We start from the raw sequence: 12,968 nt of genomic DNA, 5'->3' as shown, positions 1-12,968 counted from the left end.
CAAAATGAAACACTACTTGGACGTATGATATACCAGCCACGTATTTTTTGGGTTCCCCCGCCGTTTAGCTACGCGTTTGTCTTTCCCCTGCTCGAGAGATTAAGTATCGTGAGAAATCCCCCTTGGCTCTTTGCTCCGCTGCTTCGATTTGGAAATTCACTCCCAATCCCCCGCTCCTCGCCTTGCCCACCCTCGGCACCGACATGGCTTTTTCCTCCTTACCCGCCCTTTAAAATAAAATATAAAGATCCCCGCTATGCTTCACCCCGCCCGCCTTTCTTCAGACAATTATGAGCTATACGTACACTGAGTTAGCCACTGTCTTTCTCGCAGCACTGTACGACCGCGGTTCAGACGGAGACGTCTAAAAACGTACCTCGATTAGTTTCTCCGTCAGCACCGAGCACTGCTTGTCGACGTCCTGGAAGCTGGTGATGGTAAACGACGAGCCCGATTGCCACAGCCCCTCGAACCCCATATCCTCGAGGATCTCGTTGAGTACGCCGTTGCTCTCCAGCGCGCTCGCGAACTTGATGTTTGCCGACAGCGTCCGGAGCAGCGCGTGCGCCGCTACCAGCACAGACGGCGTCTGTCCGTGCAGCAGGATTTCGTCTAGGAACGACGCGATCTTCGGGCACCTATCATATACGTCATTAGCAACTTCTCTCATGGCGTTTTACCCGAATACGACGAGGTCATGGTGAGGGGAACAGGAAGAAAAGAAAGCCTTACAGATGCAGCACCACCGCCGGCCGCCCCGTAGCCAACTCGTTTAGCCACGTGAGCGTATGCGTCTGCACTGTGTCATCGAGCACCTGGAAGTCGACGAGTGTGATCGCCGTGTTGAGCAGCAGGTCCTTATCCTTGACGTCCTCGAGGTCCCGTAGGCTGCGCGTCGGCCCCAGGTTCGCCACGCCCACCGGATTGATACCCGCGCTCCAGAGACACTCCTTGAGGTCCTCCGGCGTGATGGCGCGCGCCTGGATCAACGCTAGGTACGGCGACGCGTGGAACGACCCTGGCAGCGAACCGGCAGCCGCGCCCGGCCCTCCGAAGCTGTCCGTCGTCATCTCGAGCAGCGTCGACAGCACCCGCAGCGCCGGCCCCTTCGTTGCCGGGTCTGTCAGTCCCCGCGAGAGGCACACGCACACCGCGAAGTGGAATCGCTCGGGCGAAAAGTGAACCCCGTACGCGTCGTCGAGCGCGAGTGCTGCATCCTCGAGCTGCGCCCGCCCCTGCAGGAGGTGCTGCGACATCTTGTTGCTCCGCAGCTCGGCCGTCGTGCCGATATTCGTCAGCACAGCCTCGAGGAACAGCGCCGTGCAGTTAAATAGGGCGCTCGGCACGAGCCGGATTAGCGAGATCGCCAGCCAGAACAGCTGTGGGCCGTAGCGAGAGGGCGAGGTGAGCTTGGAGATCATCTTAGACAGCGACGTGACTATCGAGACGAGCATGTCGCTACCGCCGTCCTCGCCAAAGCGGCCGACACTATTGCGCAGTGCTACGAGGACCTGGTAGAGCAGGTCGTCGTCCACCTCCTCGCGCGCTAGGCATCCCATCACGGTGAATGCCCGCGGCTGGATCGCCGGGTTATTCTGGAACGCGGTGCTGGCTACTAGGCTCATCCATCTGGACCGCCACGCGTTAGCCATGTCGACGGACGGTGCCGCCACAGCGCACGTCTCGAATAGAAGAGTGGCCAGGTGCTCCGTCGCCGAGAGAGACAGTCCCGCCTCTTGTGTCGTCGAGATCGAGGTCCCGTCCCGCACTACAGCCACGGGGGCGGAAAGGACCTCCGCCCTTGGCTCGGACAGAATTTCGAGCGTGCTACGAAGCTTCGACAATTTCGTGTCCTCCAGTTTGAACGAGGTGCAGGCAGCGTGGATCGAATTTATGAGTAGCCGATGGACTACCGTTCGGACATCGTAGGTGCCGGTGTTCGACAACATGGTAACTATGTGGAAAATCTCGGGCAGGTAGAGCTGCGACTGAACGCCGCAGTCGAACGAGAGGGAGACGCAGAACTGAAGCAGGACGCAAATCTCAGTCCAGACGGCGTTGTCGGGGAGGAGTTTCGTCGGCCGGAGCGACGACCTATTCAGCGCCTTCCGAAGCCTCGAGATGATCTTGCCGCGGAGTGTTATCGTGCCGATGACCGTCACGATCGACGCCAATGCCTGGCTATGCTCGTCGTATGGGCCCATTGCTATCGCCGCCTTGACGATCTCGTCGAGGAAGATGTCCAGCAGGACCTCATCCTTGTAGATAGCCGGCCAGACCGTGTACTCGAGGGTCAGAGCTAGCGAAGGCTCCGTCATCGTCACGTCTATCAGCTTTCTAAAGATCGAAGCAATCTTCTCCCTCGCCTTCTCGCTGTCGGCTTCGTCTGGCAGGAGTGACGTGCGTAGGCACGGTATCCACGGCGCCATGTAGGCCAGGCTTAGCGGCTTCTGGTCCTCCGAGAAGCTCTCCCATCCGGAGAAGAACTCGTTCAAGAAGTCGGCCGTGAGCTGCGGTTCCTCTTGAGCCAGCGTCTTGCTGACGTTGATAATGAATTGGGTGGGGTCCAACGGGATGGAGATGTCTATACACGCGAGGTTAGTCGACAAGGTCAAGACAGAAACGGTTCGCGGGGTGAGGGGACACTGACCATTGAGGCACATAAACTTCGAAGCTGCCTTGAACTTGAACGCGCGGCAGAGGGCGCCAAGGAGATTGTAGGACGCGACCCGAAGCGTGGGGTCGGATGAGGAAAGGTTCGTCAACGCGAGGTTTAGCAGCGTTCCGGGGACGTCCTGGGGCCGGATGAGCCTATCGAACGACTTCAAGGACCTGGGATCCTTCCCCAACTTGGCTTTGGCCCCCCGGATAGACTGAAGCACGTCCGCCTTCTTGGCGCTCTGGAAATACAACACGATCTTGCCGTTATCTGCGCGTATCCCAAAGGTGGTCTCGTCTTCGGGGATGGGGGACGGCGGCTCATCTAAGTCCGCGAGGCGGAAAATATCGTTGACGACTGCGCTCAGACGAAAACCTGGATGAACTTCCTGTTTCTTCACAGTAGTGACCTGAACGAATTGGCCGCCAACCTTCAGCTGAACCTCGATATTTCCCTTCGTCTTAGAGAGCCGCGTGACGGGTTGGAAGGTGTATCGGGTGTCGGTGACCATGCTGATGGTCTCCTTCGGCAGGTTAAGTTGGCTGAGATGGAAATGCGCCTGAAGCTCGGGAAGGTTGCCGAATAGTTGGTATTCCACGTTGGCGGGATTCAGCGAGTTCGTCTCGCTCTTTGTCGCCACGCGGAGGACACGTCGAAGGCATTTCCTGATCCCGTTAGTGATGTGAGGTAAGCAGTGCTGTTTCTAGGATCATCCTACCTAAAAGTGCTATTCATGTTGTAGATATAAATCCTAGATAGCTGCCGAGACAACTCGGTCGGGCTGAGCAGCTCTAATTTCTTGAACAGCTCGTCCGGTGGCTCGTTTTGACCGTCATAGCACGTCGCGTCGATGAGTATGCCGAAGGGTTTGTGCCATAGCCGACTTGCGATCTATACACCCGTTAGGCAGAGTCGAGATACAGCGAAGGGGGAAAGGGAAGATGCGGGGACACGGGAGAGGCTTACCTTCAAGTAGCAATACAAAAGGGTATCATAGTCTATAGAATCTTGATCGATGTGACGAAGAATCACGCAAATGACGGACAGTCCATCCTATAAGATTAATTGTCCGTTAGCAACCCCGAGGAGGGACATCCACACAATAGAGAATTCGCGTTAACGCACCCTACTCTCGCCGCCGTCGTAAATAGCGCGAGATGTCATAAAAGAATCGGTACTTCGGAAGGCATTGCGAAGCATGAAATGTTGGAATCTGGAGTAAGCGAGAGGGCTATTCATGGTGACCTGAGGGCGGTTCCAAGTCACCGCTAGGGGCGGCGGTCCGAGGTTAGTTATGAGAGCCCGCAATGGCTCCAGTACGGGTGATCGGCCGCGGGTCAACTCGTTAGGAGAGCGGACGTGCTCTCGCCTCTCCTGAGACATGAGCCGCTGCCGGACGTGGTCCCAGTGGTCGTATAAGAACCTGTGGAGCGCGACGCAGGAGCCGAACTCGAAGGGCTCGCCATCCACTAGGGGCGCGTCAAGCTGAGTCGGGGGAACCTGGGTAGGGGGTGTTAACAGACATCGAAGCGTAAGCCGACATTGCAACACTTACCGAGATCTCCCTGAGGAATGTGGTAACGCGGTAGATGTTCTGCGCTAAGAATTTGTTTAGGGGATACATGTACGGCTCCTTCGCTCCGAACAAAACGTTATTTGCTAAATTTTGGATGACCTTGGCGATCAGGAGAAGACCGCGTCGCATCTCCTTAGACGGCGGCACGTCTACGAGATTGTCCGCCTCCGGCGCCACGATGGCGGGGCAGAAAAATCTCAGAAATATGAAGGCGCCGACAGCCGTGTATTTGGCCTCCTGGAACCTGGGCGTCACGGCCGCGGATATCTAGTGCGGTGTCAACAGCGGCGTTATCGTACGAGGTGCTATGCCAGCCACACTTACTATGCTGCAGATCTTCCTAAACGAAGGAGGTATATTGACGGAAGATGCACAGATATCGTCGATGAACACCTTGGCGACAATCCGTAGTTGCAGAGCATTCTTCTCCAGCTCTTCTTGGGACGATATCCGCGTCGGATCTAGTTCTAGATCTAGGTCCTTCGAGGTTAGCATTAACCTCTCGACGACTTTCTGGAGGGTCGCCTTGAGGTAATCAGCGCCCTGCCACTTCGCGTAGATGGAGAGCATCTTGGTGGCGACACAGTTACGACGGAGTATCTCAGACTCATTTTCTAAGACGGCGTGAATTAGTCGCGGGGAAGAGAGCAAATTAGGCCGGCAGTGCCAAACTTACCCGTTTCCTCGATCTCCTGCTTAATCAATGCCTCCATGAGGTCGAAGGTAAGCCCTCGAGATTCGAAGATATTCAGCATCGAAATAGTGAGTTCCTCGACGTCACCGCTAGGGCAAACAGTGCTAATAGCGACGGCGAGATTCATATCATGGGTTAGAAGCTAGGTAGTCCAAGTTAGCGAAGCGACCGCATCCCCCGAGAGTTTAACAATCATTACCTCAAGCAGCTCGTCGTACTTCTCATTTACCGCTTTGTCGGAGAGGTTGTTGAACTCGGTCCCTTGCACCAGGATGTTATAAAGCACTTTAACGAAAGCAGTGCGGATCTCAATATTTTCGTTGTACCCGATGTTGAGAGAGTATTTCAGGCCGACGTCGATGTTTGCGCTCAACAGGTTAGAGAGGATGGTGATGGCGAGGTCAGTCGATCCGGCCTCGTCGCGGTTCACCAAAGAGCCCACGTCCCCTCTAATACTGTCCGACGATTCGTGGTTTAGCAGCGAAAGAAATCGGCTGAAATAGGTGCGGAACATTTGCGACTTCATCTCACTGGTCCCGACGTCGCTCTGGCCATCTCCTGGCTGTAACGGTAATCTGTACGTGAGTTCGGCGAGGCAACGGAGAGAGGCTTTGTCGAGGTCTCTCTGAACTCGCGTGGCGTCGTCCTGACGAAGTTGCGAATAGCCGCCCTCCGACGGCGGCGAATGCGGCCGGGCAATCCAGCTGAATATGTATTCGAGGAGCTGGTTGCGCTTCCTCACATCGTCGCGAAGGTTTAGATGCTCCTTTTTCCTGTTGACGGACTCGCATAGTTGGCAGATTTTTATCTTAACCCGCAAGCTGGCGACATTATCGGCGACACCGTCGAGGAACTTGGCAAAGCTCAAGGCGAGCGAGCTGAAGTGGACCGACGACGCCGCTCCCAATTCGTAGGGTGTTTCAAGCCGTTCCACCAATGACTTCAATAACGACGCCGCCTGCTCGGCGAATATAATCTCCACGTCCGGGCCTTTGCCGGACGCTTCGAGGGCGCCGGCAAAGAGCACCTCGAGCTCCGACTCGAGGGCCTTGAATAGGGGCTGGTAGAGGGCCGGCGATATGTCGATCGACAGAACTTCTCGCGTGGTCTCCCGGACTCGTAGGTTGGTACACTCGAGCAGTTGAGTGCTGAGTCGGAGGTATCTGTTGAGGAGGGCTTCCTCATCGTTCTCGGAAGAAAGTCGGTCGATCCATTTAAGACCACCAGCGGCAGGCTCCTCGAGGATGTAGGCTTGCTCAGCCGTGCAGATGCCGCCGAGCGACGCGAGGAACCCGGAGAAATTCCTCCACTCGGAGAATTTCCTCTCGTCGATGCTCTCCACGGACGTCGTCGACACATCCTTGGACAGGTGGATCCACTTGTCGAAAGCCAGTTCCCAAGCCTCGAGGATGCCCAAGCTCGGGTACTTCATACGTCTCAAGAGCCCGCGAATCCGCTTCTGGAAAGCCATCATCCCCGTGAATCTGAAGTTGGGGGAGGCGATTTCGCTGAAGATCTCGCTATTTCGTAACAGGAGATTCGCCGTCTTAGCGACGCCGGCCTTCGAATCCAACAGACGGCATTCCTCGTTGAAGAGCCCCATGCAAGCCGTTACGAGTTGGCACGTTTCGATGTCTGGCGAGCACAGCGATATGAGGAATAGGGTTTCGAGTTTCGTCGAAGCGGCGGTGCGTTCCGGGACGTCCTCCGTGACGACGGACAGCTCCTACGAGTTTGTTAGCAAAGTCGCGATGCCAGACTACCGTGGGCTTCGCGTCGTCTAACCTGGATGGAACTGAGAAGCAATAGACGCGACTCGAGATACCCGCGGATGGACCGCAGCAACGCTTCGTGACCGTAATGCGCCTGCTTCTCGCACAACTCCATAAGAACGAGCGACCTACACAGCCCACCCGTCAGCAACAAGGCGCCTCTCTCGACTCGGAGTTTTTATTTTATTTCACCCACGTTAATTTCCAAAATTTGATACTGAAGCTGTGCGAGTCGAGGAGCTCCGATTTCCGCAGCGAGGGGATAATGCCATCGGGAGCGAGTAGCTTCTTAGCCACGGAGCTAGCGAGGTCCCTCACGGTGTCGTTTGCCGTCACGAGGCAAGAGGCGAAGGACTCGAAGATTTCTTTGTAGAACTGGCTCGCCTCGGCGGGGTCTGACGGAGCGCAATCGAAGAGGGTGGTGGGAGAGGCGTCGAGAAAGTTCAGCGTGTTGCATATCAGCAGGGACGTCGACGCGCTTGTTTCGGATGCCTTGCGCTTCGAATGGCGATCTCCCATATACATATCGGCGGAAGTCGCAGACATCGTCTGTTGAGGTTAGCATGCTTCGCTATCTCCGTCATCCGCGTACGGATGCGTTCTCCTGCGCGAAATCTCACCTTGAGCTGGGCCTGTATAAAGCCGGCCGCCTCGGTAAACAGGCGGCGATATTCGGCAGCGTTAGGCTGTCTCGCAAAGTAGGAGCAGGCTTGGATAATTGCGATCTTGAAAGATATGGGCGCGGAAGGATCAAGGCACGACTGCGTCAAGGATTCGACGTCGAAATTAAGGTGGGCGAGACTGATGAACGCCGTGGTGGTCAAGTCCTGGTCGAACAGGACCCCGTCCCCGTTGGGATGGTATCGGCGAAAGACGGCATCTCGGACTTCATCTTGGACATCCATGGCGTAGCTCACAATGGCAGCATCGCTGTCGTCGTTCTCGTCGAAATGGCGGGCGGCCCGGAGGAGGCTAACTAGGCAGTACCCGGCCGAATCATTCTTGTTCCTGAGCGACTTCCTCAACCCCTCGAGAAAGGCGACCTTCTTGGCCATGCCGCTGGTCTTGGCATCCCGCAGGTTGCTCGCCACCTCGAACACGTCGGGGATAAGCATGAGCAGGGCCACCTGCAAGGGGTACAGGGTTGATCGCCTCTTGGCGGCGTCGGACATGGTGTTTGTCATGTCGAAGAGGGTGTCGGGTCCGCCATCTAGCTTCCTGTGTTGGTTGTGCATCTTGACGAAATCGGCGGGGTAGTGTTCGATCCAGCGGATGATCAAGATAGCCATGACGGTGGCCACCGAATTCTGGTACGTCCTCCGGAAATGGAGGAAGCTAGACCCGAGCTCCTGTATGACGAATCCGAGCTTCTGGCCGTCGACCCAAGTGTAGGAGAGGAAGCGGACCATGACCAGGCCGCTCCTCTCCTCTTCGGACATCGCCGGGGCTGTGCCGGCGTGGACGTGGGCGGTGTCGGTAGCCCGAATGCCGAAGATGATAGTCCGCGCGTACTCGAAGGAAGCCTGCCAGTTTGCGGCGGTTATGAACTGAATTATGACCTTGACGTAGGGCTCGACGTCCTCGATATCGTTCTGGCCCATCGACCTGCTGCCCTCGCGGGAGTCGTAGGACCCGTTCGAAGAGGTGGCCCTGGACGTCGGGTCACCGAAACGGGGGTCGAAGATGTCAGCGGCAGCCTTCTCGTCTAGCAGCATCCGAGCGGGCAAGACATAGTTGTCCGGCAGCGGCTCCACGAGGAGCTTGAGATGGTCGAAGATCCTGCTGACGAGTCCGTCGTCTAGCGGCTCGAGCCCCTTGGTCCCGGGGACGGGAACGACGAAAGCGCCGACGTTGCTGGCATTGCCGATGGCTTGCCAGTGGGCGGTGCAGCAGTCGGCGGTCAGTGATAAGATGTAGACCTCTGACAGGAGGACGTGGTGCGGGTGGCTCGCGAACGTCTTGTAGGGGCGAGCCAATTCTTGCAGGAGCGTGACCAGCGGTTCCAGCACGGCCGCTATCGAAGTTGCACTAATTCTTACGAGGGTCGCGCGCGTGATGACAGCAACATCGTCGTGGTCGAGGCCGTGTCCCGCAGTGCCGGTGCGATGGGGAAGCTGGAGCGCAGAAAGGTTGATTAGCCACGACGTCGACGATATTCGCACCGGGTGGTATAAAACTAGGCAGCGTGGCAGGAAACGGACATACGTAGGGTACGTATGCATATATGCTCACATACACATACGCACACATACGCACGCATACGACACGATATATATATATACACACAGCTAAGCATGGTACTACTGTCGGACAAGGCTACGCATGTAGAGGCGAGAGAGGGCGGGAGAGACGAGGAGCGAGGAGAACAGGGAAGGAGGGAGGTAAGAGAGGAAGAAGACAGAGAGAGACAGAGACAGAGACAGGAAGAGAGAGGGGGAGAGAAGGGGGAGAGAGGCTGCGGTTGTTACCCTAGCTGTGAGTCTTTCGACCAAGCATGCGACGAGGCCTGCATCACCGTTCATCTTGTGCTCGTATACCGTCGGGTCGCGATTGATGGTCTTCTCAACATTGTGACGTCGTCATGGAGCACAACCGGCCGGTGCAAGAAGCTGGTCGAGTAGCTCGTTGCAAATGTCCGGTCGATATCCAAGAACGAGAGAGGTCGGCTGTGCAACAGAACTGTCCTACCCTCCTCCGAGAACGACAGCTCGGATTCTCAAAAAAGACCGTCCCAAGCAGAATACGGAGGAGGACTACCGCCACGCAGTATACCGAATACCGGGGAGTTCTTGGGGGGGGGGAGTTCTTGGGGAGGGGAGGGGAGAAGAATGAATTGGGTAAGTAGGCACACCCAGACAGACGAAGGCACTACAATGAGGTTTTGTGTGCGCAGGTGTGCTGTTCTCGAGGGATTCCTAACCCGGAGAGGGCTTTTCGGGGAGAGGGGGGGGGTATCGCCTTAACAGATGCAGATATAGGAGCTGGGGTCCGGTGGAACAGAATTCGAGGTTCGCGACAGCGCCGTCGTTCGATTTCGATAGGGCCCCGTCGATAAGTGGTGGTATTGTAGGATACGGCGGGACTGGGGGGGGACTTGGACTGGGGACTGGGGTGGTGAGCGAGGACGAGGTTACGGTGGTGGAAGAGAGAGAGAGAGAATGTGTATATGGGAATAGGACAGCTCTAGGAAGAAGGCTTGACATAAAAAAAAAAAAAAAGAAAAAGGAAAAAAAAGACTAAAACAATAAGAAGAAGAAGAAGAAGAAGAAAAAACCCCCAATCTGATTATGCTGTCTCGGACAGAGGAAAGAGTTCTCTGCATGTGGTCTGGTCTCGTTTTGGTCTGGTTCGGCAGGTAGGTCGAATAGGTACGGCGCGGTACAATATGCAGCTATACTACATTTGCCTCTATGCAATGCGTGGGTACTCATACTATGGGCCGACGAGATTACTCGTAGGTAATATGCTCTGGAGAAGAGCAGCGGGACGCCCGATAATCCCTATAGAGTCATATATACATGCACGCATTAGTAGGTCAGGTAAATACACATATAAATATACGCATATTCCTCAGGTACCTAGGTAGGTTAGGTACCTAGAGCTCTATCTTAGGAGGTACTACCTCGAAGCACCCTACCTTAGGTACGTATGCATGTAAGCATATATATGTGTATATATATATATATATATATATATATATATATATATATAGTGGATACAGGTATAAATCCACACACACACACACATATATATATAATACATATACAACCCACGCGCACGGCAACCAGCATTCAGCACCAGCATCACCATCCCATCCTCTGTTCCCCCCTCCCCCCTGGCATGGCGCACTCTGCCGGGTTGGTGTATGGTATGACAACGTGATGGGAGCTCGACCACGCAGGCACGACAATAACAACAACAAACTAGACAAGGTGGCCGGCCCTCTGCGAGCAAACAAGTCCAACCGAGCTAGGTAAAAAAGGCCAGGGCCGCGATGGGGAAAGGATGGGGAGCCCGGCCAGGGAGGGGGATTGGGGGGGGCGGTTGTTCCGCTGTCGAGGCAGGGTGCAACACCACCTATACTATACCACCTCCTATATTATATGCCATGTATGCAATGTAATGCAGGCATGACCACTACCAATGCCTGGCAGGGTGGGCCGGTGTGGACTGGTCTATTCACCTAACTATTGGCAGGTCCTGAGGGCGTGCGATGCAAATTACATGCCTATATTATGGTCGACATCATAATCCATTCGGGGCATCCGTCAGCCTGTTATGGAGACGGACGGACGGGCCGACCGACGGGTGTAGGTAGATGTAGACATATATATATATATATGTGTGTGTGTGTGTGTGTGTGTGTGTGTGTGTGTGTCTCCATGTTAGCCAGGGACGGCAAACGTCATGGCAATACTCACAGGCGGTGCCCCGTTGGGGTGGTCATCGGCAATGTACGAGTAGGCAATGCTACGAGGAAGACGAGAGACGAATCCCACGACAGGCCGGGGGGACAATGAAAATATGCACATAGGCAGGATGTTAGGGTGTAATAGTAGGATTCGAACGCCTCCGGCCAGCATCAGTCGGGAATCGTTGACCGCACATACACATACCATAGGCATATACATATACATGCCCATGCCGACGCCATGCCCATGCCATGCCATACTACGTAGCACATACAACAACCTACATACATGAGGTTAGACGAGCGAGAAGGGCCACAAACCACGGGCCGCGAGGCGAAGGAGGGTCTCGTCTCGCCGTGCCATGGAAGTTCCCGCACCGCTCTGCGCTGTCGCTACCTGCCTACGGGGACCCAGCACGCATGCGCACACGCACGCATTGAACAAACGCGAGCCGTCTCCTGGGTATGGCTTATTATGGCCCATCGCCGCCAACGCCGATCCCTCCACCGATACAGGCACACACACCTTGCCAGAGGCGCGCGCACCACCCACGCTGGCCTCCCTCCTCCTCCCCCCCGGCCGCCTCGACCAGCGCCCGCCGCTGCTGCCGCCGGACTCTCTTCCGCCGCCCACCCAGCCAGCGTCGCCTGCCGTCCTGCTGCTACTACTACGCACCTACGCCAGCGCCAGCGCCAGCGACGGGAGACCCATGGATAGCGGGCAGACGGCTAAGCCAGGAGCCGTGAGCGGCGCGAGAGCAAAAAAATAAAAAAATAAAAAATAAAAATAACCCTGGCCCGTCGCGCAATCGTCCTTCTCCCTGCCGACCCGCCCTCTTATCGTCGCTGAAACGCGGTGGCCCCAGCGGCTCCTGGCCTCTCGGACAGGCTTAGCCCGCTCGAAGCCTGCGCTGCCCCCAAAAGCTGGGAATTGGTCGTGGGCCCGTTTTGGCGGGGTAACCCATGCCACGCCTCCTATCGCTTGGACCGTTGATCCCGAGAAAGGCCATCGCGCACCCCTGAAAAAAGCCGTCCCGTTGTCGTCGTCCAAGTCCCAAGTCCCCCAGCCGAGTCCCGCATCCATTCCCCCCCCCCCTACTGTACTACAACCTGGTTCGTTGGCTGCTGCTGCGAGCCACCGCGCGCGCGCCGAAGGGGGAGGGAGAGGGAGCAGAGAGAGAGAGAGGTTAGACACTTCCCTTGCTTTCGTAGCTCGCTCTCTCGACTTCCCGCCTTTTTGCCCAATTCCCTTCTCACTTCGCCGTATCGATTTTCATGTCGTGGTCGGGAACAAACATCGTACTACGGTATGTCTACTGCGTAGAAGGCTACGTAGGTAATTATCTAGTTTTATTCTGGTTTTATTTTATTTTCCCACCCGAACCCGCGAGAGGTATCCCGTCAGCTTACAACACATTTACCCGTGCCGTTTGTTACTCATGACTGCGTTATATGTATGAGTATTTATCATAGGAATAACACATACCTGCGTGTATATATTTATATATAATATTTATGAGTATGCCTACCTCGTAGGTACGTATTCACGCCAGCTATACAACCTCCGACTATGAGAGGGTACGCACACCTCCTCTTTTCGCCAACTACAGAACCCGCTACGGGCCGACCCCTTGTTTCTTCTTTGTCGTGTCCGTCATGCACGTCGTGTCTGCCAGCGTGGTGGAAACCGAAGGGAAAACTTTTCCTTGCCTTGTCCATGCCGCCCGAGCGCGAGCTACCAGCTAGCGAGTTCGTCACCCCATTCTAGAAAATATCCCTTTCTGTAGGAACTCGACGGTAACGTAGGTTGCCCCGGCCATGGCGCCGAGTAAGCGAAACCCCTATGCATATACGTG

The 12,968-nt window shown here is 55.8% G+C and overlaps 1 protein-coding gene across 1 annotated transcript; it reads right to left on the bottom strand.

Annotated features, from left to right (window-relative positions):
* Positions 1-94: 94 nt before the first annotated feature.
* GGS23DRAFT_115710 (GTPase) lies at positions 95-9,419 on the bottom strand. The gene is made up of 15 exons (XM_051511035.1): positions 9,170-9,419; positions 7,322-8,815; positions 6,898-7,250; positions 6,715-6,829; positions 5,129-6,655; positions 4,912-5,071; positions 4,560-4,849; positions 4,215-4,502; positions 3,785-4,159; positions 3,626-3,712; positions 3,378-3,550; positions 2,651-3,324; positions 733-2,584; positions 377-638; positions 95-295 (listed from the first exon to the last, which is right to left on the bottom strand). The coding sequence occupies exons 1-15, from the start codon at positions 9,221-9,223 to the stop codon at positions 281-283; spliced, it is 7,719 nt and encodes a 2,572-aa protein (XP_051370985.1). The 5' UTR covers positions 9,224-9,419; the 3' UTR covers positions 95-280.
* Positions 9,420-12,968: the final 3,549 nt, after the last annotated feature.

Source organism: Durotheca rogersii, assembly GCF_024521655.1.
Source record: "Durotheca rogersii strain YMJ 92031201 chromosome Unknown GGS23scaffold_14, whole genome shotgun sequence".
NCBI lineage: Eukaryota > Fungi > Ascomycota > Sordariomycetes > Xylariales > Xylariaceae > Durotheca > Durotheca rogersii.
This window is presented reverse-complemented; position numbering and strand designations above follow the sequence as displayed.

Coding starts and splice junctions, on each gene's coding strand:
- GGS23DRAFT_115710 (XM_051511035.1), bottom strand. CDS start 9,223: ATGAACGGTGATGCAGGCCTCGTCGCATGCTTGGTCGAAAGACTCACA. Junction 3,713..3,784: donor ACGACGGCGGCGAGAGTAGG/GTGCGTTAACGC, acceptor TTAATCTTATAG/GATGGACTGTCCGTCATTTG. Junction 2,585..2,650: donor GAAGTTTATGTGCCTCAATG/GTCAGTGTCCCC, acceptor TCGCGTGTATAG/ACATCTCCATCCCGTTGGAC.